The 21,696-nt window shown below is 50.5% G+C and overlaps 3 protein-coding genes across 7 annotated transcripts; all 3 read right to left on the reverse strand.

Annotated features, from left to right (window-relative positions):
* Positions 1–1,259: 1,259 nt before the first annotated feature.
* Positions 1,260–7,117, reverse strand: LOC133282047 (junctional adhesion molecule-like). 5 transcript variants are annotated; one of them, XM_061478042.1, is made up of 8 exons: positions 6,872–7,117; positions 4,981–5,029; positions 3,527–3,690; positions 2,938–3,166; positions 2,666–2,795; positions 2,245–2,305; positions 1,943–2,038; positions 1,260–1,734 (listed from the first exon to the last, which is right to left on the reverse strand). In XM_061478042.1, the coding sequence occupies exons 2-8, from the start codon at positions 5,021–5,023 to the stop codon at positions 1,573–1,575; spliced, it is 885 nt and encodes a 294-aa protein (XP_061334026.1). In that variant the 5' UTR covers positions 5,024–5,029; positions 6,872–7,117; the 3' UTR covers positions 1,260–1,572. The 5 variants fall into 5 exon arrangements, with proteins under 5 accessions (XP_061334026.1, XP_061334023.1, XP_061334027.1 ...); XM_061478039.1 differs by having other exon boundaries at positions 4,981–5,181; positions 6,872–7,114; XM_061478043.1 differs by having other exon boundaries at positions 4,974–5,181; positions 6,872–7,110.
* A 1,126-nt stretch (positions 7,118–8,243) lies between these two features.
* MPZL3 (myelin protein zero like 3) lies at positions 8,244–15,362 on the reverse strand. The gene is made up of 7 exons (XM_061478048.1): positions 15,332–15,362; positions 15,127–15,276; positions 14,145–14,311; positions 12,951–13,161; positions 12,165–12,330; positions 11,310–11,373; positions 8,244–9,391 (listed from the first exon to the last, which is right to left on the reverse strand). Exons 1-7 carry the CDS (start codon positions 15,360–15,362, stop codon positions 9,365–9,367), a joined length of 816 nt encoding a protein of 271 aa, XP_061334032.1. The 3' UTR covers positions 8,244–9,364.
* Positions 15,363–16,490: 1,128 nt separating this feature from the next.
* Positions 16,491–20,567, reverse strand: MPZL2 (myelin protein zero like 2). The gene is made up of 5 exons (XM_061478025.1): positions 20,211–20,567; positions 17,922–18,088; positions 17,538–17,748; positions 17,162–17,306; positions 16,491–16,737 (listed from the first exon to the last, which is right to left on the reverse strand). The coding sequence occupies exons 1-5, from the start codon at positions 20,287–20,289 to the stop codon at positions 16,677–16,679; spliced, it is 663 nt and encodes a 220-aa protein (XP_061334009.1). The 5' UTR covers positions 20,290–20,567; the 3' UTR covers positions 16,491–16,676.
* Positions 20,568–21,696: the final 1,129 nt, after the last annotated feature.

The raw sequence follows: 21,696 nt of genomic DNA on the forward strand, positions 1-21,696 counted from the left end.
GGTGCCAGACTCTGCTGGCACCTCCCCCTGCACGATGCTATCCCAGGGAAATGCCCTCTCCTCATCTAGACCTTGGGATGCGGAGGCCCTGCCCAGCAGTAAAAGGGCTGGGAAAAGTCTGCTGTCCCCTTTGCACCATTGCTCAAGGACTCCAAGCCTGGATTTAGGCTGCAGAGAGAGGTGCAGGAAGGAGACAACACATTGCTTCATGAAGCCAGGGACAGCAGCTGCTCAGCCACCCTGTTCTTGTGCCCTGGGACACACAATGGTGGGGTTTGCTGCTGCAGCATTCGTGAGCAGAAAGTTGAGAGATGTCCTGGAGCCAGAGCACATCTCATCCCCTGTGCACCAGAGCTTTGGGAAGGCAGGGATGGGGCGATGGGGAGGGCAATGGGGAGGGATGCAGAGGTGCTCTACCACCTGGCCAGCTTCAGGAGGGGAAACGGGGCAGCCAGGAGAGAAGGCATTAGAGGAGTGCCAGGGTGAACACAGGAAACCTGTTCAGCAGACACTCACTGCACACACAGCACAGTTTTCTTACTGTGCTGGGCAGGCAGACATGGCTCTGCTCTGCTCCCATAACCCTGCAAAGACAGCAGAGGTCACATGTAACCCCCTGATGCCCCAAACCCAGACCCGTTTGCTGGATCCCCCTGTAATCCCATCGTGCAGGAAAAGAGAGGAGGGTGTCAACGTGAAACCAAGGGCTGCAGCGGGAGCAGGCTGCGCTGCAGTCTCCCATCCGCAGCGCCGGTGGGAGGTGGTCCCATGCTCGGCACCTGGAGGTGTCAAACATCTATATATAGAGCAGGAGAGGAGCCAGCGCCTCCGAGACGCTGCCCCGGAGGCCATGGGGGGGTTCCCGGGCTCCCCGGCCAGGGCAGCGAGCCGCAGGTATAGGGTGCACCTAGGGCTGCTCACCCATAGCAGTGGATGCTGCGTGGAGCTGCGTGTGGGCACGCACACGTGGGGACCCACTGCCCCCTCTATCCCCTGCAGAGCCCAGGCAAAGGGACCCCCTTTGCTGCCCATTTGGCTGTGCTGGAGCCATGGGTGCCATGTGTGGGGCTGCACATGGGTGCAGGGGCTAGCAGGCTCTGGGCCAGGCAGTTTTTGGCACACTTGGACATCACACGATTAAGCAGGAGGTAAAAGTAAGCCAGGAACAGGGAAGACTCCCTGAGTTTTATTATCTTTGGAAGATACCTTTGGCATGCCCACACTGCTCCTGCTGCACCGCCCCTATCCCCTCTCTGCCAGGCTCTCCTCGGAGACGGTTATCTCGGGACCCGGAGCTGCATGGACCAGCATCAAAAGCTACAGTGGGGGGGCTGTGCCCACTGTTCCCCCCTCCAGAGACCAGGAGATGAGAGCCAGAAAGACGCAGCTTCCCTGGTCCCCACAGGCATCCTGCGTGGGATGTGCTCCAGCAATGACTCTGGCATGGGGCACACGGTGAAGTGGCGCCACTTGTTAGAGGAAGGGCTGACAGCAGCAGAACACTGCCTGCCCAGAGGAACAGAGATCCCTTGCACACACCTGCTGGCTAAGGGCTTACATCCCCCAGCACAGCTATTTCTCCTGCTCTGGAGCCCTGGGAAGTGCCACCTCTGGTCTGCTGTAGGGTTCCTCGCCTTGTCCATCACCTTGTCTCCCTTCTCCCATCCATTCAGCTGGGATCACCCTCCTGGCCAGCTCCACGTAGACACCGTTCTCCTGGAAGCGAGATGGGTGCTGCAAGAAGCGAAGGACAGGGCATGAGACTTGCTGCAGTTATGGGGCCCATTTGGAGTGGGCAGGAGGCAGAGGATGCTGCTGTGTAGTACGGGGAGTGAGGGGCCAGGGCCTGGATGCTATCACCCTGCAAGAGGGGGCAGTGATGAGGGGGTCATCAGCCCTACTGCTGCACTCCCTGCCCATGCCTGCCACAGCTCCTCCTCACCATGGTTATGTAGGTCTCCTCAGGTCTCTTCTTCTTCCCTGCACCCTGTTCAGCCTTGGGTACCTCAGCTCCAGGGATCGAGGAATACAGTGCTTCCTGTGAGAGGGAGATCAGGATGCTTGGGGCTGAGTGGTCCCCCAAGTACACGAGGGCTGCCTTATCCCTCACTGGGGGTGGCTGGCCTGCAGCCCTCTGCACCCCATCACTCCCCCTCTCCCACCTCCCACCACAGCAGGATGTGGCTGCACCCCAGGGAGGGCAGGCTCACGCTCCCCTGCACATAGCTCAGCCTCAGCTCTCACCTCTGCTCTGTTCTTGCTGCCACCATTCCCAGTCCTCTCCAGGGCCATGTTGGCTGCAGACCTTGAGGGAAGGCAGTGGTGGTGTCACCTCAAGCAAGGAGCATCGCCTGCTCCTCCTGCCCTCTCCCAGTACACTGGGATGTGCATGCCTTGGCCAGGCTGTCCCTGCTGTTGGAGTGTCAGGAACCCATTAGATCTGGGAGCAAAGGGGGGGACCGGGCAGGGCAGTGTGGCACTAGAGGGCAGCAGGAGCCTGCACCCCACTGCAGGCAGCGCAACACCCCAGAGATGAGCCCTCCAGTTCCCTCCCTCCAGCTCTGCTTGTGGCAGTGAGGATAGTGCTTGGCCAGGGAGAACGGTGCAGGAGGTCTGCAAGGAGGTGCTCTGCTCAGCCCCATAAACCCAAAGCCAGTGTTGGTACCTCTTCCTCAGGCTGAGCCCGGCCAGGAAAGCCAGCACAACGGCCACACAGCCACAGCCCACAGCCAGAGGCCAAAACCCAGTGTCTCCTAGGGCTGCAGCATCCTGGGCGCCTGCTGCTCCGCGTCCTGCTAGGGAGACATCAGTGCAGGGGATGGTACACACAGGGACCCTGCTGCAGAGCCATGGTGACAGGGGCTGAGAGCCTCCAGAGCCCCTCTGCATGGGGTTGAGCAGGGTGATGGGAGAGGGGAGCAGGCACAGGGCACGCACCTCTCTGTTCTGTGGGGCTGACGTGCAGCACCGTGTGGTTCTTGAAGATGCTGCTGCGCTGGAGCAGCCGGACCTCACACACGTACGTGCCGCTGTCGTTCACCTGCACATCCTGCAGCTGGATGGAACCATCCCAGCGGGACACGTCCCCCTGCCACTGCACCCGCTCCCGAAAACGGCCCACAGGGATGCTATGGTTGCTGTAGTAATAAAACACCATCTCCTCCTGCTGGGGCACAGACAGCGCTGGATGAAAGGAGCGCAGTGGAAGGGCACTGCACTGTGTGCCTTCCCTGCTTGACAGCCCTCAGGTCCATGCTCTCTCCCTCTCCCCATGGAGTGTTTGCCATGCACAAGAGCCCAGTTTGCTCCCAGCTCTCTTGGAAAGCCGCAGGACACAGCACCAGGTATCATGGTTCCCTGCAGTGCAGGGCCACGGGGAAAGGTGGAGGTCCCCATTGCCATGCAGGGGAACATTCCTCTTGCGGACTGGGCCATTCCCCACAGCTCCTGCAAGCTGCCTTGCTCACCTTCCCCTTCTCCCTGCCCCATTCCCTGCTCCAGCACCCATCCCCTGATCCCAACCCACCTTCTGCGTGCCAGCTCCTGCCAGGCGCAGCCAGTCCACTTTGGCCATGGTCCAGCCCTTGGCCAGCGGGTCTAGGAAGAGGCACTGCAGCAGCACAGAGTCCCCAGCACTGGCTTGAAGCTGCGGCTCCATGAACACCCATCCAGCCGACCCGCAGCATCGCTCTGCCAGGGACAAGGACAGCAGGATGAGTCCAGGGAGGACGGCCAGACGCAGCCTGCCTGTCCTCATAGATATCTCCTCTGCAGGTGAGCCTGGGGCTAACGGCACCAACCAGCCCAGAGCGCAACAGGGAGGCTTTGCTGCCCGTGCAGGCAAAGGCTCTCCCTGACCCCTGCTCTCGGCGTGCCCGGAATGCGGGGCAGCACATCCTCCCAGCCACCGGAGCAGGGGCTGCTGCGCTCACTGAACACCCCACGCGAAGGGAAGTGGGGAAGCACAACCCCAGCCCTCTGCGTCTCCGAGCCAGAGCCTGCAGCGGCTGCAGGGCTGTTCCACTGAGTCACGGGCTGGGAGAACCAGTGCCGCTCTCATCCGTACCAGGCCAGGGGCAATTCAACTGCTCCGCACGCAGCTCAGTTCCTCTTTCACAACCTGCCCATTTGGCTTCTTTCCCCCTTGCTCACAGGCTCCAGACCTGGGCCTGGACTTGTCTGGCCATGTAACTACTGGTTAGGGCTCCTGGAGCAGCCGGACAACAGGGAAACAAAAACAAACCAGAGGAACATCAAAGAGCACAGGGCTGATATAAGCCTCACGAAGCAGATGCCGACACATCGGGCTGCAAAGCGTGCGGCAGGAAGGGGAAACAAGCGGGGCAGCAAATGCCACTGGAGCTTGTCAAGACAAACCCTGCCTGCCCTGGCAGCACCCTGCAAGCAGAGCGGCTGAGGCTCCGGCACTTGTTTGCCAGGATCTAGGTGAGCTGATTCCATGGGGAGCTGCTCAGGCAGGTAGGCTTTGTCCTCAGTGTGTGCAAAGCCACCGAGGGCTGGGCTGTGGCCAAGCACCAAGTGCTTGCCTGATGCCCTGTGAATAATAAATGCAAAGTGCTACAGCTTCCCAAACAGGTTTCTTCTGGTCTTGACCAGCTGTGGGGCTGAAAATGACAAATATTTGCCAGCAGAGAAGACCAAGGGAGCCAGTTGCCTCTGGCAGAGCCAAAATCAATACCTTGGAAAGCTTTCCCTGTATTTAGACTCGACAAAGCAGTTCTACTTCTTTCAAAGCCTTGGAGCCTGGCAGAATAAGCACGGGACTCTGTCCAGGGATGCCATTGCAATTTGAAGCCTATACATATGTGAGCTCTGCAGAAGGGAATACGCAGCACCCAGAGACCAGAGTCACTGGTACCCAGGAGCCCAAGAGGTTCTCGCTGCAGGAAGAGAGGAACCTGTGGGTCTGTTAGCAAAGGCAGAAGGTCAGTAAACCCACCAGAATGACTTACAGCTTACCCAGCCATGTCAGCACCAGAGTCAGCCTCAGCAACACCTTCATCTTCTTCTGGAAAGAGCAGCAGAGGTGACACATGCATCAGCCTCCCCTGGGGCAGGAGAGCAACAGCATGCAACTGGACCCAAGTCACAAAGAGACTTCCTTCAGGTCCTCAGACAGGGATATGATGTTTGCTGCCTGGATGCTCAGGTCAGCCCCAGCTGAGTGAGTGAAGCACAGATGTCACTGTTTTGAGACTGAGCCCTGGGAAGGAAGAGAGCAAGCTGGGGGGGAGGGCCCAGCCTGAAACCCTTTTGTGTTTCCCCCAAGTAATGAATCTTTCCGGTGGTTTGGGGGTCAAGTCTCGCATCTGAACTGAGATGTTCGTAAACCTTAACCCTGCTCAGAGAGCAACGGGGAGATTCTTCTGCTACGTACTCAGAGATGTTTGGTCCTAACAACACAGACCCCTTACTGCATGCTGCACATGGTGAGAAGTGTTCAGCCAGTGCCATCTTTGGTCTCTGTATTCACTATGACCTGCAGCACATCTCTCCAAACAAAGCCAACATCATCCTTCCACTCATAGCAGACGTCTTCTGCACCCTAGGAAGGACTGGCTGTCATTGTCAGGAACATGCCAGCCAGTGTTCACACGTGGTTCACAGGGAGGCAAAAGTCAGTACCCTGCTTGCTGTGCCTCTGCTCCATGATTCAAAGCTACGCCCGTTCAAAAGTGAGGGGGGATGAGAGGGGACGTGCAGCTCCATGCACACACACGGAGCAGCAGGAACAGCTGCTGCAGCGGGAAAGAATGAGCCCCTAAGAAAGCTTCCATCTCTTTACATGGCCACAGACATTTGATGATTCGTTTTTCTTTCCAAACGCATTTTCTCAGCAAAGGGAGCTCAGAAACACCCTGAGACGGGTTCAAATAGGGATTACAGAGCCAGAATTAGCTGCTGGGTGACCAACAGTGTGTTCTAGGCTGAAAAACAGTCACTGCAGCTTTCCAGTCAGTGCATGGTGTTCTGCCTGCAGTCAGGGATGTAAAACCACCTCTGCCCTTCATCACTCTCCCCTTTCCACAAACATGATCCCAGAAAGTGGCAGAAAGCCGCCTGGAATTCTCTCCAATCTGCTCTGCAAAGAACACGACCTGGTTGGGGGTTGGTTTTTTTGTGGCTGGAGGGGAGAGCTGTGCAGTTTGAGTGTGCTGTCTGCAACTCTGCCCCAGCACCGTTTGCTTGTGCACACATAACCTGCAAACACAGCAAACTCACGCTCAGCTCCAAAGCTCTCAGCGGGTGCAGCATCTCCCAGCACAGCAGGCCAAAGCCTCCTACTTCCCAGCTATGCTGCCAAAAGCCATAGAACTCAAGCAGAGCTACGCTTGCCCGGGATCACCCCCACACAGGGACCAAAATAGGAGCTAGCTTAAAAAGGAGTCCTCAGCACACAGCAGGCTGCACACTGGGATATCTACATGCAGAACTTCACAAGTTCTCTGCAGCTGAGTGACTGAGGCTCTGGTCCTTACTTCCATCCAATCCTTCTTGCATTTATTACCCTATGTCTAAGAATAAATTCCAGTCCTATATGGGAACACATTTGTACAGGTTCCCCCTCTGTGACACGCAGAGCAAGTGGGTGCTGTGCGTGCACCAGCTGAAGGCAGCACCCACTCCCCCAGGCTGTTATATAAATCACAGTGCTGACATCTCCAAATCCTTCCACAGGAGAGTTGCTATTAAACAGACTGGAGGGGGGGGAAATACACGGAAACCATACTGCCTTCAGAGTTTCCTACTTTTGTACAGGGTACCTGGATCCTCAGCACTTCTGCGCTCCCCTAGCTCTCTTCTCAGGAAGAACAACCAGCTAACAAACACAATGGCAAAAAGTACTCACCTGGAGTGGTTTGGGGCAGTCAGTTTCTCTTGGACAAATCAACCCTCAGTAACTAATTTGGGGTACCTGAAAGGATCAGTTGCTGAATCGTCTTTGAAGTTGTGCATGCAAGACATTTATCTTGTATGCCAGTCTTTATTTCCGAGTCTCTTATTTCAGGTTCACTTTGGTGGTCACTTTCAACTTGCAAGAGGAAGTTAAGAGCTATACTGAGGTACTGACAAACCAGCACGCAAAAGGAACTGTTAGGAGAGGCAAGGAGGATTATAGATGCACACGCCTTAGAACCAGTGATGGGAACACAGCTTCTTAAGGAGAAGACACCGCGCGGGTGCAAGACATGGCTCAGTCCCACGCTTTGCATTGCAGCAAAGAGATCTGATCAGTCATTAAATGAGAAGTCAAGAGCAGAGAGAATCCTGGCAAGCAACCCTTTTGCAGCCTGTGCTCTCCCTTAGCTCATTTTTGAGGCCCAGAGCTGGTTAAAGAACCTCTACGCTTGCAGACTGGCTCTTGCCCTGGTGAGGCATAGGCAGCAGGCAACACTGGGTGGCTTAGCTGTACCTTTTTTAACCCCCAATTGTCCTCCCCATCCCTTTGAGGGGAAGGACAGAATGGCCACACGGCACTTAGCTGCCAGCTGGGATTAAACCCCAATACAGAGCATGGACTGCTTTCAGTCCACTGCACACCCACACCCCAATCACTTTGAAAGTGCTTTTTCATCCTTCCTCTTCCTCTGGAGTACCACAGCAATTACTGTTCTCCATCAGCGTGTTTAATGGTACACAGAGCAACTTCCATACAGCTAACAGAGAAAGTCTCTTTAGCTTCAAGGTGGCAGTTTAGGTTTGCACCAGAACGATTTGCCCTCCATCTAGCCGATGGTTGCAAAGGAGTGCAATTGAAGGCAAACAGTCTGCAGAAAACAAGAGTCATTTATGTTCACAGGGAACTCGAGTACTGCTGAAAGTGGAACAACAAAGCCACTTCCCCTAGGCTGCATATCCCACCAACATCCTTTCTCAGGAAAGTCTCAGCTGGGAGAGTCACTGTCTCATCACCCAGCACAGCTTTTCATATGTTAGTTTATAATAGGAGAAAAATCTATTTCTTGATCTGGAGACACGGCTCTACAGTTACCTGCCCCACAGTCGGGAACTTCAGCCTACCTGCAGTGGGCAGCCATCAGAGAGCTGCTAAGGGGGCACTTGGTCCATATTCTTTAGTGGGGTAAATCTGTCGCCTAAACACCTCTTACCCATCATCATCTGGCAATCGCTATAGCTAAGCAACAGCTGAGGCTGGCAGTTTTAGGAGTTCAACTATATTTCTCTATATTTAGCCAAATGAAGGAAACCACAGCCCAGAATGAAACAAAGCAATTTATTGGTAATGGCACAAACAGTAAACTTAAACACACATGTAAAAGGAGGCTATTTGACCAATGCCGCATACAGAAAGGAAGCTGAAACCAGCAACTGTTTAGGTGCTAAGCAGACATGAATTCCACTGCTCTGCCATCCATTACCGGAGAAGGTTGGTGAAAGAGGATGTGCTGTCTGTCAGAGGGCAGTAATGATGCATGTTTGGCCGTTACCCTCAAAAGGCACCTAGAAGAAGAGAGGAGGAACACGTCTCTTCTTCTGAACACAGAAGATTCCTTTGGACATTGCTTCAGTCAATGGTTGAGGTAGATGGGGTTATGTTTCCCCAGATACAGAGTCCCCATTTGCATTTCTGATTTTTAAAAATTGAATTATATGAATTGTGCTTCACTTCTACAAGTAGGAGATGAACCTACTAATGCAGCCCTGGACAAATACTCACAAATAAAAAGGAAAGGGAAAACTCAACAATATAAAGGTAACATTACTTTGCAGCTGGTGACTTAAAAACAGAATCAGAAAACAACAGGAACAAAACAGTGGCAGATTAAACCAAGAAACAGTTAAAAGCAGCAGGTTCTCTTGCTCCAAGACAAAGGATGCCAGGTACCAACTTAGACTGTTTTCAATCCTTAGCAAATACTTCCCAAAAAATGGAGAAGAAATTGTTGTCAATGTCCAATGATTATCACCTTAGAGAGCTGACAGCAGTCTGGAGCAGCCTGTGCTTCAGGCAATTCAGATTCAAGGGCACAGGAAAGGAGGGAAGTTACAATAATAAAAGCAGCAAATCTGCAAGTAAACTGAGAAACTGCATTGGCAGGCTGCTGGTAGGGAACAGGCTGTACAGCTGTAGGCACCAAGGTTTCTGCAGGCACTGGAGAAATGAGGTTAAAAGAGTTTTGGTTTTCCACTAAATCAGAAAGATGTCAAAAATCATTGTTTTGTGCTTAAAGTGAACTATCCCATCGGCATTATTCTTCCAATCTACAAAGATTAGAGCAGGTCCTTCAATCTGCACTGGTTATCCAGCAGCCTTCGTACTCATCTAGCCATGATTTTCAGTGCTGTCATTTTGTTCTTTATCCATAGCTTTAGACTTTCATCAGTATGGATCCTCCTCATCCGTGTCCTACACAGGAAGAATGGGAGAGAGAAATTGAGTCTGTATAGGAAGACATGAACCGCTTTATGAGTTTGACAAGATTTTGAGTCTGCTGGGCTTCTGACAAGAGCTTAAATGCTTTCCAAGATGCTGCTGTGCTTCAATAAACCTTAGAACTTGTAGTCTCTAAGCACTTGCAGCTAAGTCTGTTTGACTTACCACAGACACACAGCCAAATTGCCACAGCATAACCAACACGCACAGTGTGTTTTAAGAGAAGTAGCAACTAAAGCTCAAGCAAAAGACAAACCACAAAGTGCAGACAGCCATCTCCTGAAAAAGCACCTCCAACCCCTACGAAGAAAGTCCAGTTGTTGTTTTTCAGCTACAATCAATGACACACTTTCAGATCCCCATTGTCTCATCTTTTAACCACAGTAATCATTTGATGGCGTCCCCACCATCCAGCTCTGCAGCTCTCAGCTTGAAAGAAACTCAAAGCTAACAGCTTCTTTGTAAGGGAAAACTCACTAACTTGCCAGCCATTTCCAGTCCAAACAGATTTGCACTGGCTTTGCAATTTTAATTATTTGGCAACACATAAAGCATGAAAAGGTACAGGGCAGAGAACTCAAAAGTATTGAATCATTAAAGGGAGCGAGACAGGATGTTCTTGGTAAGCCAAATATTTTGGTATCAGAGAGCAAAGTGTCAAACAGATAACAAAACACCCAGCATGAAAGCAGCAGGACTGTAACATTCAAATTTGCCTTCTCTCAAAGGATAAGAAGACATTTTTCAATTTCTAAAACCTCCAACTGTGTGAGCCATGTGTTTCTTCAAAGTGGGCCTCCCATCCTTCCCCATCTCCCCCGAAGGGGAGCAGTGGTGCCTCCCTGCTGCCCAGCATCGCACTTGCAGCAGCCTTTCCATGTCCCATGGCAACTCTCATTTTGCATAAAGCTTTTTCTGCTTTCTGCACCTCCTAAAACTCTTGCTCCCAATACTGCTGAGTTGTAACCGTTGTGTCTTATGCAGAACTGCAAACATTTCACATGTAACTTGCATAGCTGCTCATTTCTTATTCTGTACCTAATGAAGCAGAGAAACCATCAGCACACACTTGTCTGAAGGCTCATGAATTTAGTACACTTGAAATCACTGGCATTATAATAGTGCATCAAGCAACACATTTAAATCCTCCTTAACATACTTCCAGACCATGTATAAAACAGGTAAACGTGTGTCTGAGGTAAGCTAGCTCCATAGGACATCAGGGGAAAAACAAAACCACTCTCAAGTTAGGCATATTAATGAGCTTACTCTGGAATGTGCCACAGTTATGCCTGTGGCTGCTAATGCCAGCACACAGAACCTGAGGCCCATTTTACAAAGCAAGTACAGCAGGTGACAAACACATTCAGTAGTTTCAGCACAAGACATCTGATCATCAGAAGCTTGCTGACAGGGTAGCAAGAAAACAACCACCACTTCATGAAACAAACAAATCAAGAGCTTAGCATGATTCCCTTGTGACAAAATCAGTCTAAAGAGCAAGGTTACACACTACCATCTTTACAAGAAACAGAGTGGATTGAGGGATCTATGCCTCCACTCCTCACCTCAGCACTGGCAAATCCAAACTCGTTTTGCAGAGCCTTGAAAGAAACTACACAACACAGTAGCTAGCACTTCAAGTTCTGATTTTTCATCTTCAAGTATCAGCTTTGATTTCAACAGAGACAAATGAAAAACCAACTTGGTGGATCTCCAGACAACTTCCCCTGCCAGTAACACAGTGTGAGCAGCTTCTGCGCCTAGTCATTTGGGGACACTTCTTTGACATCCAGAGGTGTTACGACAAGCTCTGTCTGCTGCTCTCAGCACCTCTTATGAGCCCCGAAGTTGACAAAAGCCAGTTATGAGAAAACCAGCTTTCACTTACCACACAGTTCAGACACCGGTCCCTGAGTTTCCCCAAGCAGGTGCCTGTCCCTGTATGTTCAGACCTGCAGAAAAACCACAGGATTAGGCTGGACTTTCCCCCAACACACATACTAAGTCCTGTGGACTGTCAGTTCTAGTTCTACCACACTTTAACTCTGCCCAGCAAAACTAAAAAGAACAAAGATCAGGTCCCCTACTCTGAAGGCAGATATGCCACTGAAGTGCTATGAAGGACACAAGAGCTGCCATCTGGCAAATCTCACAACACTAATCAGAACATTAGATTAAAAACCCCATTCTGCAAGAACTTGTAGTACTGAATTCATTGCAAAACAGGTATGGCTCCAGCAGTAGGCACATCACCTGATAGTTCTCACTCCTGAACCTTTCCAGAACAGAACCCTCTGCACTTCAGAAGGGAATTCAGCCTTCAAGGCTCATTCAGTACCTAGCATCTCTGCTCAAGCCATCAGAGGAGAACCAGTTAGCATCATTCAGTTTGGTATTTCACACCAAAAAAAGCCGACATAAGCAAAGTATCTTGCTGATTCAGACTGAAATAAATCCAGTTACAGAAGTGAAAGACCGTCTAACATTAAACTGCTTCAGTTCCATGGCCATGCACGAAATGACACAAAAAGGGGATGTACAGCACTTAGTTTATGCTCAAACATGGGGATTTTCCAGAGCTTTCTGAAGGCTGGCCAAGTCATGCTAGTGGAGAAGTAGGTTTCAGTGACTGACCTGCAGATGCTGAGAGCTTATAGAACAAAGGACAGTGGAGAAACTGTCCTTTGGCCAGTGTCAACAAGCCAGAGTGGAAATACAGGTTTCAGGATGCAGAAGAACTTACTCATCAGACACTTCGATGGAGGATTTCTTATAGCCAGGCTTTTTTTTCTCCTTTTGCACTGCAAATTTTCTTCCCATCCTTACCAGCAGCAGAACAACCACAATGATGGAAGGGAGAAACACTAAAATGGACAGCAGCACCGCTGAAGTTAGCTGGAAGGAGAAGCCTGCAGAAAAGACAAACAGCAGCCCAGCTGCCTTTAAGTCTCTGGCAAATGTTCATCCATGACACAGGTTGCGAGGCTTTCAGTACAAAGCACAGAGCTGACAGATCTGCAGCAGCTTGTCACTGAATCTCTAGGATTCCTGTCAAGCATCCAGCACAGTAAGGTGCTTTATTTGCAGAAAGCTACAAAGGAAGGCAGGTCACGACACAGTTCTATCAGTGTGCCTAAACTGCAAAATTGGGGCAGGTCTCACACGCAAGGCAGATGAGGAAATTAAGTAATATTAAGAATCAGCACTTGTGATGCGACTCTTATTTTTAGACCAGTATTAAACTTGTTCTACTGCTGCAGTATGCAGAGAGCAGAACTCCTGAACAATTGCACGCTTTTGATTTCTTTTACCATCACAGCTCCCTCAGTCCCTTCCTGCCCCAATAAATGCGCTAGTTTTCAATGTCTGTGGCTCAGAAAGATGGGGTGAGGTAACTTTTGGTGAAATTCTAATGTGGAACTCCAGGGAACTTGTTTCATGAGTGATGCTCAGACTTCCATGAGCCTGACAAAGCCGCAATGCAGCTGTAGCACCTGGATGAGGACATGCCACTGACATGGAGCCTTACCTCTCTCAGTAACTACCAGGGTCGTTTGGGGAATGTTATGGTACACATCCGGAGGATTCTTCACGCTGCAGATGAACGTCCCATTGTCACTCTTTGATGGGCTTTCAATAGCAATGGAAGCATCGCCCTTGGCAACATTCCCAACCCAGGATATCCTGTCTTTGAACTTTCCCACTGTTGTTGGGTATGGAACAGACTGATAATGAAAAATCTAAAAGGAGGCAAAGACAATAAAACACTTGTCTAAGAAAGCAAAGCAAACTACTTTTCGGATTGCAAACATAAATGAACACATATTAAAAGTGAGAAATAACACTTCTTGTATAGGAGACCTTGTCAAGTTCTCATATGATAACTCTGAGTCAGCCTCATTTCATTACATCTCCAATGCTTTTATCTACCAGCCTCAGCTCTACTGTCACCATCACCATTCTAACCAACTTTTTCCCTTCTGCAGATCTTCAGTTGAGAAGCAGAGTGGGCTTCTTGCCTCATACAACACAGAACACACAGTTCTTGAAGGCTTGCTTCTTGCACTTTTGCTCTTGCTGTCTTATGAGTAGAGGCTTAGCAGACATCACTTGATAGAAGAAGCACCCTTTTGCTCCAGATAGAAGGATACTCCTAAGAGTTCAAACTCTTCAGGCAACAGAAGGCACCGATCATCTGTAAAGATGTGCATTTTCTGTTTCCACCTTGAAGAAGAGATTTTCAGCGAGCTTTCAGACTCAAGTTTCAAACTGCTGCTCACAAAACAGCAAGCAGAAGCCCTCAAACTTTAGAGGCTGTCATCATCACCGTCTTCAGACTGTCACCACTCACATGTGCTTGCCACTCCAAGAAATATCAGCCATAGCCTGCATGACAGAGCTACAAGGGTCCAGCTGCCTTCAAGAAAGCTTCCGATCAAATGCTTTACAGTCCATTCTATACATAGCTACAGTGCACAACACAGCCCTGGTGTCAACACCCAAAACTCATCTACTTTATCATCATTATGCTATTATGCATATATGCAGAGTATTTTTCAGCAAAAGAACACTAAAGCAATTTCACAAGGGAAAGAAGGTGACAGTGACAGTCCCAAACCCAAAGGGATGAAGCAGCACAGCAAACAGAACAAGTATGTTCAGAATCTCATTATGCACAGAGGCCTGGTCAGTCTCCACTACAAAAAGAGGCCGTCCCACTTACTGTCTCCATCTGACCACCCGCGATGGGCCGGTACGTCCAGTCTATCGTCAGGCTCTCAGCGATGGGAAAACTGGATTTGAAGGAGCATCTCAGTGCTACCTGTTCACCAACATAAGCTCGCACGCTAGCACTGGCTTTTATTTCCAGGGAAAGAGCACTGCAGGCCCCTGTGGAACAAGCACAAAAGACAAGGATTTGTTTCTTGTCAGAAGCGATGGTGTCCCAAAGGCACTGGTGCGTGTGCAGGTCAAGCAGCCTAAAGACGGAAGCACAGTGATGACTACCTCCCCATAATGACATTTAAAGAAAAGCAGACAGCTCCACTCACCTATTTCCCTGTGGGATCAGAACTAGCCCAAATTACAGTATTTATCTGGAAAACACCACTAAAAGCCTGCAGATACTTATCTCGGGTGGTGAAGAGCCGAGAAATGGAATCAGCTGGCTCCCTGATGAGTCGCCAAGTGCCAGCTTTAGACTAATCCAAGGCAACTCACGCCTCTTTCGGTACCAGCCGAAAGCCCTGGAATCCCGAGTGAAAGTGACCAGACCTCAGCACAGCAGAGAAGGCCAAAGGTACCGCGTTTGGGGCACAGCAGCATGAGCCATTGAACGCTGCGTGCGCTGCCCTGCTCAGGAGCTTCGCTCCCCCCCACGGTTCTCCTGCCCTTTCCAGCGCTCCCCGCTCTGCAGCGGCCCCGGGGCCCGCAGCGCTTCGCGGCCGCACCCAGCTCCGGCACGGCCCTTCCCGGAGCCTCCGAGCGCATCCCGTCCCCGCTGACCATCCTCCCTGCGGGGCCCGCCGCTCCCGGAGCCGGCTCCCCCCGATCAGACCCGATCCCGTCCCGTCCCGTCCCGTCCCTTCCCGCAGCGCGCCGTTACCGAGCAGCAGCAGCAGGGCTCCCCGCGGAAGGAAGAAGCCACCGCCCGCCTCGCCGCACCGCATCCCGGCTCCGCTCTGGGCCGCAATATGGCTGCTCACCTGCGCTGCGCAGGTGAGGGCGGAGACAGCCCAAGATGGCGGCCCCGGGTCGCCATGGCGACGGGTCGCCTCGGACCGGGAGCGGAGGGGACCGGCCCGGGTACCGCGGCTCCCCGCGCCCACACGGGCCAAGGGACGGGGCGCCGGGCTCTGCCCGCTCAAGGGGACCGGGTCTGGGTGAGCCCCGTGGCTGCGTTTTGGGTACTTTTTAGAGCAAAGCCCCGCTTATCGGGCATCCCCCGCGTCCCTGCACGTCTGTCACATCCCCTTCTACTCACAATCACTGCTCTCCACAAAGCGAGTTTATTGGTAACCCAGGAGACCGAAAATGACAACGTACAGACAGATAATGCGGCCAGCACATTACAGACAGCGTTATGAAGTCATAAAGATACTCTCAAAACAAACAGGCTGATGTTTTGACTTGGTGCTGTTGGAATCCTGTAAGAGCTCTGCAGCTGGAGCTTTGGCAGAAAGCAGTGACCTCAGAAGCTGCAAGAGATTGATGCAAAACACACACCAACCGGTAAATGTTATCCTAAATAGAACACCATACATTCCCAAAGTGTAACGCTTCCCATCTGAAGTGGCAAAGGGATTTAAACTACACTGTACAACCGGCTTCTCCTCACGCAGACCGTGTCAAACAGGATTTTGAGGGAGGAAAACCAGGGCACACAAAGGCACCTTGTGATTTCCAAGGTGCGAACCTGCACTTTGAGCTTCTCTGCTCAGTCAGGTAGCTCGGCATTCTGCTCCAATCTGGTGGCACTCTGTCAGAGCAGACTTTGTCACGTTCTGCAGGTGTGAAGGTGAAGAAAAGTTCCTTGTTCATGGAGCAAGTTCCTCCTGCTTTGCTTCAATGGAGGAGTTTTACAACTGGTGTTAATGTCATTCTCTTTCCTTGCCAGAATTTCAGGCTGAGCGGGGACACCACGCTCCCAGCATGAGGCATCTGGAATTCAGCTTTGTCCTAACATCCCAAATTACAAGGTTTCTGCATCTGCCTTAGAAGTACCTAAGAAGAAAGAATATAAGAACAAAGGAGATTCCTTGCTCAGGGTTATTGTAGACAACAAAAACAGGAAAGGCAGCTGCTGACCTCAGAAACTGAGTGGGTAAAACTCATGCTGTAATGTTGCCGCAAAGCCAGCAAATGTGGAAACAGTCTCAGGCTCCGTGTAGCAATTTTAAACCAATAAAAAGCCAATGAATCCAAAAGCAGGCTCAAAACTGGGGAAAGGAAATGAATTCACTCCTTATCCACAAAGCAGGCACAGCATGGAAAGCATCAACGCTAGGGAGGAGAAATCTCAGCTGCAGCACAGAGGCAGTTGTGTCTCCACTCCCTGTTCGGTTGTCAGTCTGAAGGCTCCTCAGGAGCACAGTGTGATTGTGGTCTCAGTTGTTTCTGCTTATGGTTAGCACCGGCTATTGTGACTAGAAGTGAAACACCAAAGTAAAACTGCCTTCAAAGGCCTGCGGAAACACCAGGACATTAATGAGAGAATGTTTGAACGGATACCTGCAGTGGATACCATCAAAGACCCCTAATCTTCTAATGGGCTGTCTTCCTTTTCTTCTCTCGCCTTCAGACTCTCCTTTTCTTTACTGTTACAAAGGAAGAGGGGAGGAAGAAAAGAAAACCCAAATCAGTGTCATATCCCGAGTAGCAGTCACGTTCTGAGTTAGGTATAGCACACGTAACACATAACAGGGTTACATGATGAGACAGTAAACCTGCTACATGCATGGTGACCACAGTGTCATCTGTCAACCAGCACTACAACAAGATGGACCCTTGTCTGGGTGAGGAGCTGCTGTGAAGAACAAGAGCAGAAAGAGGACTCCAAAGCTTGTTTGTCCCTGGGCTCTGCTCTGACTGCATGCACGCAGACAACTATCCATAATGGAGTTGGCAGTTCTGCATTGTAGATGCTCAGCACAGGGTCCAAGCCCAATAGTTCAGAAGAGCTACGAAAATACATTTGGAAAGCTGTTCCAGAAGCCTTTCCCTCTCTCCCCCTGTCCTTACAGTTCAGTGCCTGTCCCCTCGACCCTCTTCTCTTGTGCTTTCTTCCGATGGTGTCGACAGATAATCACAACCATCACCACAATGATCATCAGAACACAAGCAGACGCAATGGCCACAGCCAGGAAGTGGATTTCTGAGAAGTGCACTGCATGGAGAGAAACACATCCGTGAACAAGAGGGACACACAAGAAGCTCTTCCAGGGGCTGGGAACCTGTATCTGTGAATATAACCTTCCCTCAGGCTCCTTTTCCCCCTGTACCCATTAACTACCCTCATGCTTTCTCTTTATAATCCCTTTTCTTCCACATTTTCTCCCAGACATGGGGGAATTCTTGCTAAATTCACATGACCTCCGGTGGGTTCTTGGCCTCTCACCTTTCTGCACAACTCTGAGTCGCACTTCACCAATCACCCCATTAGCATCGGGGGGGTTCTTCACCTGGCAGGTGAATGTCCCGTTGTCAGTGGGCTGCAAATTCCAGATCATGATGGAAACATCATTACGCTCAATATTCCCATCCCAGGTGACTCGCTCTTTAAACCGTCCAGTAGGCAGATTGTAGGGCTCCTGCAGGTAATACAATACCTACAGGAAAGAGAGGCAGCTGTCATTCCAACACACTGCATGGGCTTTGTGATGGATGCTTGCCCATACCCACACCTGGAACTGTTGCAACCACTGGGATTACCCACTGCTGGGACTGGGCATGGTATGGGCAACTGTGCATCCATGAAATGGACAATAATAGTCCCACTCACTAGCTCATGAGAGCCCAGGTCCTCAGGCTGGAAGTTCCAGGTCACCGACAGATGCTGGCTGATAGGGCTGCTGCTGGAAAAGGTGCATTTCAACCGCAGGTTAGTGCCGTTCACAGCATTCACCTCCTTGGAAGTGTGAACTTCCATGGCTGCCACAGGCCACAGTGCTGCAGGGAGAACAGCAGGCGTTAGAGATAAGACAAACTACTGTCTACCAGTAAGCTCATCACTTTTCCTTATCTGCATTTATCCTGTGCAAAACCTGCCTTATCTATCCCTGTCAATGTTTAACCTGCTAGTCTCAAGCAGACAGATATAATTACTGAAGGAGATGATCCTGCATATGCAGAATCCAAGAGATCCCTGGGCTTCATGGATTTTGTCAGCTGATACGATATGCAAGCTGGGCCGTGCTGCTTTCAAGGGAGTTTGTCTTCATCTGAACTGCTGGTACAGTGCTTTCCTTGTAGCTTTGTGGCTTTGCGGTTAAGCACTTACAGACCTGGCAACTGGTTGAGAGAGGACCATTGAGAAGGACCTACCTACAGGGACAATACTTTGTTCTGGCTGGAAATGTCTCTCTTCAGGCATGAGTAAACTTGACATCTAGGAGGTGCAATGTTGTTGTAAATGCCACTCCTCCTTAAGCATGTACTTGCTCCTGACTGGCACTGAAGATACCATACATAACTCTTCATGAACTTGGCCTGGCCACATTATCACAAGTGACAGCACTCTGCTGCACTCAATTCCCCAAGCAGGTTTCTTCAGAGAAGCAGTCCCACCCTTTTAATTAGGACTGATGAACCACAGTAAACAGTTGCTAGAGCTTTCCTTTATACACTTTGTATTATCAGCCTGAGTGCCATGGTGGAAACTTCTCCTATTGAAGTTTGCAGTGCCTGTTCAAAGGTTCACCCAGCTGGACAGCTACAGTCAAATACAGCCAGACTGAGGCACTCTGCAGGGAATCCTCAAGGTAAATCTGTAAGCATATTTTTGGCAAGGAAACATCCTCTGCTAACCAAACCACCACAGCTACCACGCTGAAAATAAGACAGCACGGCTAACTCGATAATACCCTGAGAGAGAGACAAGCAGCGAGACAGCATCAAGACACAGACAGAAGAAAGATGCTTAGAAAGATGCTTTTGAAGATACCTCTCAGGCCTGAGTCCTCCTTGTCTTCTGGCTTGCCCTGCCATTCCAGACAGGTTCATCACTGGCAGATTCGTGCTACCCACATGGCTCTTGCTTTTTCCCCCCTCAACTGCTTTCTTTCTCGCCTGCCCTGAATTCAGTGGGTTAGTTTCCCCAAATGGCAGTGCTGTGCTACATAGCTTGCTGCTGCTGAAAGGGACAGTCCCCCCCTGTTCCTGACCATGTGCTCCCATGACTTTGCTTTTCCTTATTGGTCAAACTAACCCAGCCAAAAAAAAAAGAAAGATATTCATAATCTCCTGTCACTTTAAGAAGATGAATTACCCTCCCCAGGGCGATTCAAGCAAAAAAAAAAAACAAAACATTTATCTGGGGTTGTAAAATCCAGCTTCATAACAAAGAGAATCAATACATTTCCTGTACTTGAAAATAATTTATAACCCAAGACTTCCTTGCCAAATAATTTCTTTTCTCAAAGAAGAAAATACTTGAAACACCAAAACATTGAAGGAGCCCACATTGATAAACTTCTCTGGCGGAGACCCTCTCTCATCCAAAGATTCAGTGTCAAATCTTTTCATGTTAAACTCCTTCAAAAGAACAACTGTGGGAAATGAGTTTAAAATTCTTTTTCCAAGACAGATTCCCAAACGTTTCCATGTGCTGGTGCGTTTGGGAAAGGAGGACACGGTGTTCTTAGAATCCAGCTATAAACCACTAAACATTCAAGCCAGGTTATTGCCAGTCTGGAGTCATCGCTGTGTAAAGGATCTAAAGCCAAGTGCTGCTTAACAATCCCTGACTGTCTGGTAACAAAGACAGGGTAAAAAAAAACACCACGGAGTAAAGTCCAGGTTCCTGGGAGGAGAGAAAAAGACGTGTAACCAGAGCTCAGAATGAGATCAGTGTTGTTCTTCCGCTTGAACACACTTAAACCTGTTTGTCAAAGAAACTCAATCACTTCGTGTCACTTGCAGTGAACCCGGACCCGAAAGAATCGCAGCAATCGTCAACAGCAGGTATCCGAGCGTGCTACAAAGTCACTGCCTTAATGAGGATGATAATTAAGGGACGAGAAGAGGAAAGTCAAGATGGCAGCTGAGGCCACCCATTACCAGGTTTCCTTACCTGGGAGCTGGACCCCAAGGAAGAGCACAGCACCCAGCCAGCTGGGGCCGTGCATCGGGAAGACAACTTTGTACTCCATGGGTAACTTGTTCCAGTTGCTCACTAACCGGAGGAAAGACGAGGTTCTCAAAGCCTTCCCAGCACAGCCGAGCAAATTCCTTTCCCTCAGCTTGGCTTGCAAAGCGATGTGAGTGCTCTCCTGCTTGAGTCAGAGAGCACTCCCTGGCCTTGCTCTGAAAGGCAAGGTGCGGCCAGCACAGCTCACCTCTGCGGGTAAAACAGGGAGACTTCCAAGGTAAGATTATTTTCTTCTGCCTCCCATATTCCCTTGCTCTTTTGTGTTGCAATCATCCCTTCTCCCAGCTTCCACCTGAAACCACTCCCTTCTTGTGGGAGGTAAATTTGCTCCCAAAAGAAGATTTGCCTGAAGGTGTTTATAGAGAGCTTGAAGTAATGAGGGCCATTTGTTTGGCCAAAACCTGCAAACAACCCAGTCAGTGGCAGCAGTGTGGGCACACGTCCAGAGGATGGAAATATCCTACTGAAACATAGCCTGATGCTAATTTTCCCAGCAGTGGTGCCAAGGCAGGGATGGGAAGGATGTCCTAACCTCTGGCTGTTCTGAAGGGCTCCCTTCTTTTATTAACCTTCAACATCTTGTTTCAAACCCTGCTGACTCCAGCTGTTAAGAGAGCACCGTGTCCTCGGCACCCTTACAAGTAACTCGAACTCTCTGATGTTTCATTTTGGAACAGAAATAAATAAAAGAAAGATCTGACAGCTAAAGAGAGCAATGAAATACCATGATTAGCCATGTCACTAAGTGTTGAGCTCATGGAAGGAGCAAGAAGCCGGCTCCAGGCATCTGGAAAGGAGTCCCTTGAGATGTATGTGGCAGGCGCAAAAACACGGAGTGTCCTTGAGGAAGGAGGGACCCGTAGCTGGCTTTGCACTGTGCTTTAGACGCATACCCTGAAATCCCAACAGCCGTATGCACAGCGCTGCCACCTCTGCAGGCTTCCAGCAGAGAGCCATGGAAGGACGGCGTGTTCCCCCTCCGTCTGTGCCAGCACCCCGGCTGGAAGCAAAGCCGGAAAGCTCCCTGCCGCAGTCCCACGCTGTGCGGAGGCTGCTGCCCACCCCAAGCGCAAGTCCGGGTAGGGAAGGTGCCGGAGCGGGGCTGGAGCCCCATCTAGTGGAGTCAGGCCCATGAAGAGAGCTGGAGAGAGAAGGCAACGCAGGTGAGCAAGCTTCCTCCTAACATCAGCGCACGGCATGGAGAGCAGGCAGGTCAGAGGCTGGCAGCGCAGAAGTCGGTGTGCTTAGGCACAGCCTTCGCTGCTCTCCTCCCTGTCAGTATGTGTACTGAAGAGAGTGCGGATGAAGAGCTGGCAAACACCACTCTTGAAAAGGCACCATGAATAAATGGGTTTTATTAGAGTAAAATAACCAAAGTTGTGTCCAGATAGTGTAAAACCCCCCAGGT

This window comes from Pezoporus flaviventris, unplaced genomic scaffold, assembly GCF_033815535.1.
Source record: "Pezoporus flaviventris isolate CSIRO_AGI_PZ_B2104156 unplaced genomic scaffold, CSIRO_AGI_Pfla_v1 ptg000113l, whole genome shotgun sequence".
Lineage (NCBI taxonomy): Eukaryota > Metazoa > Chordata > Aves > Psittaciformes > Psittacidae > Pezoporus > Pezoporus flaviventris.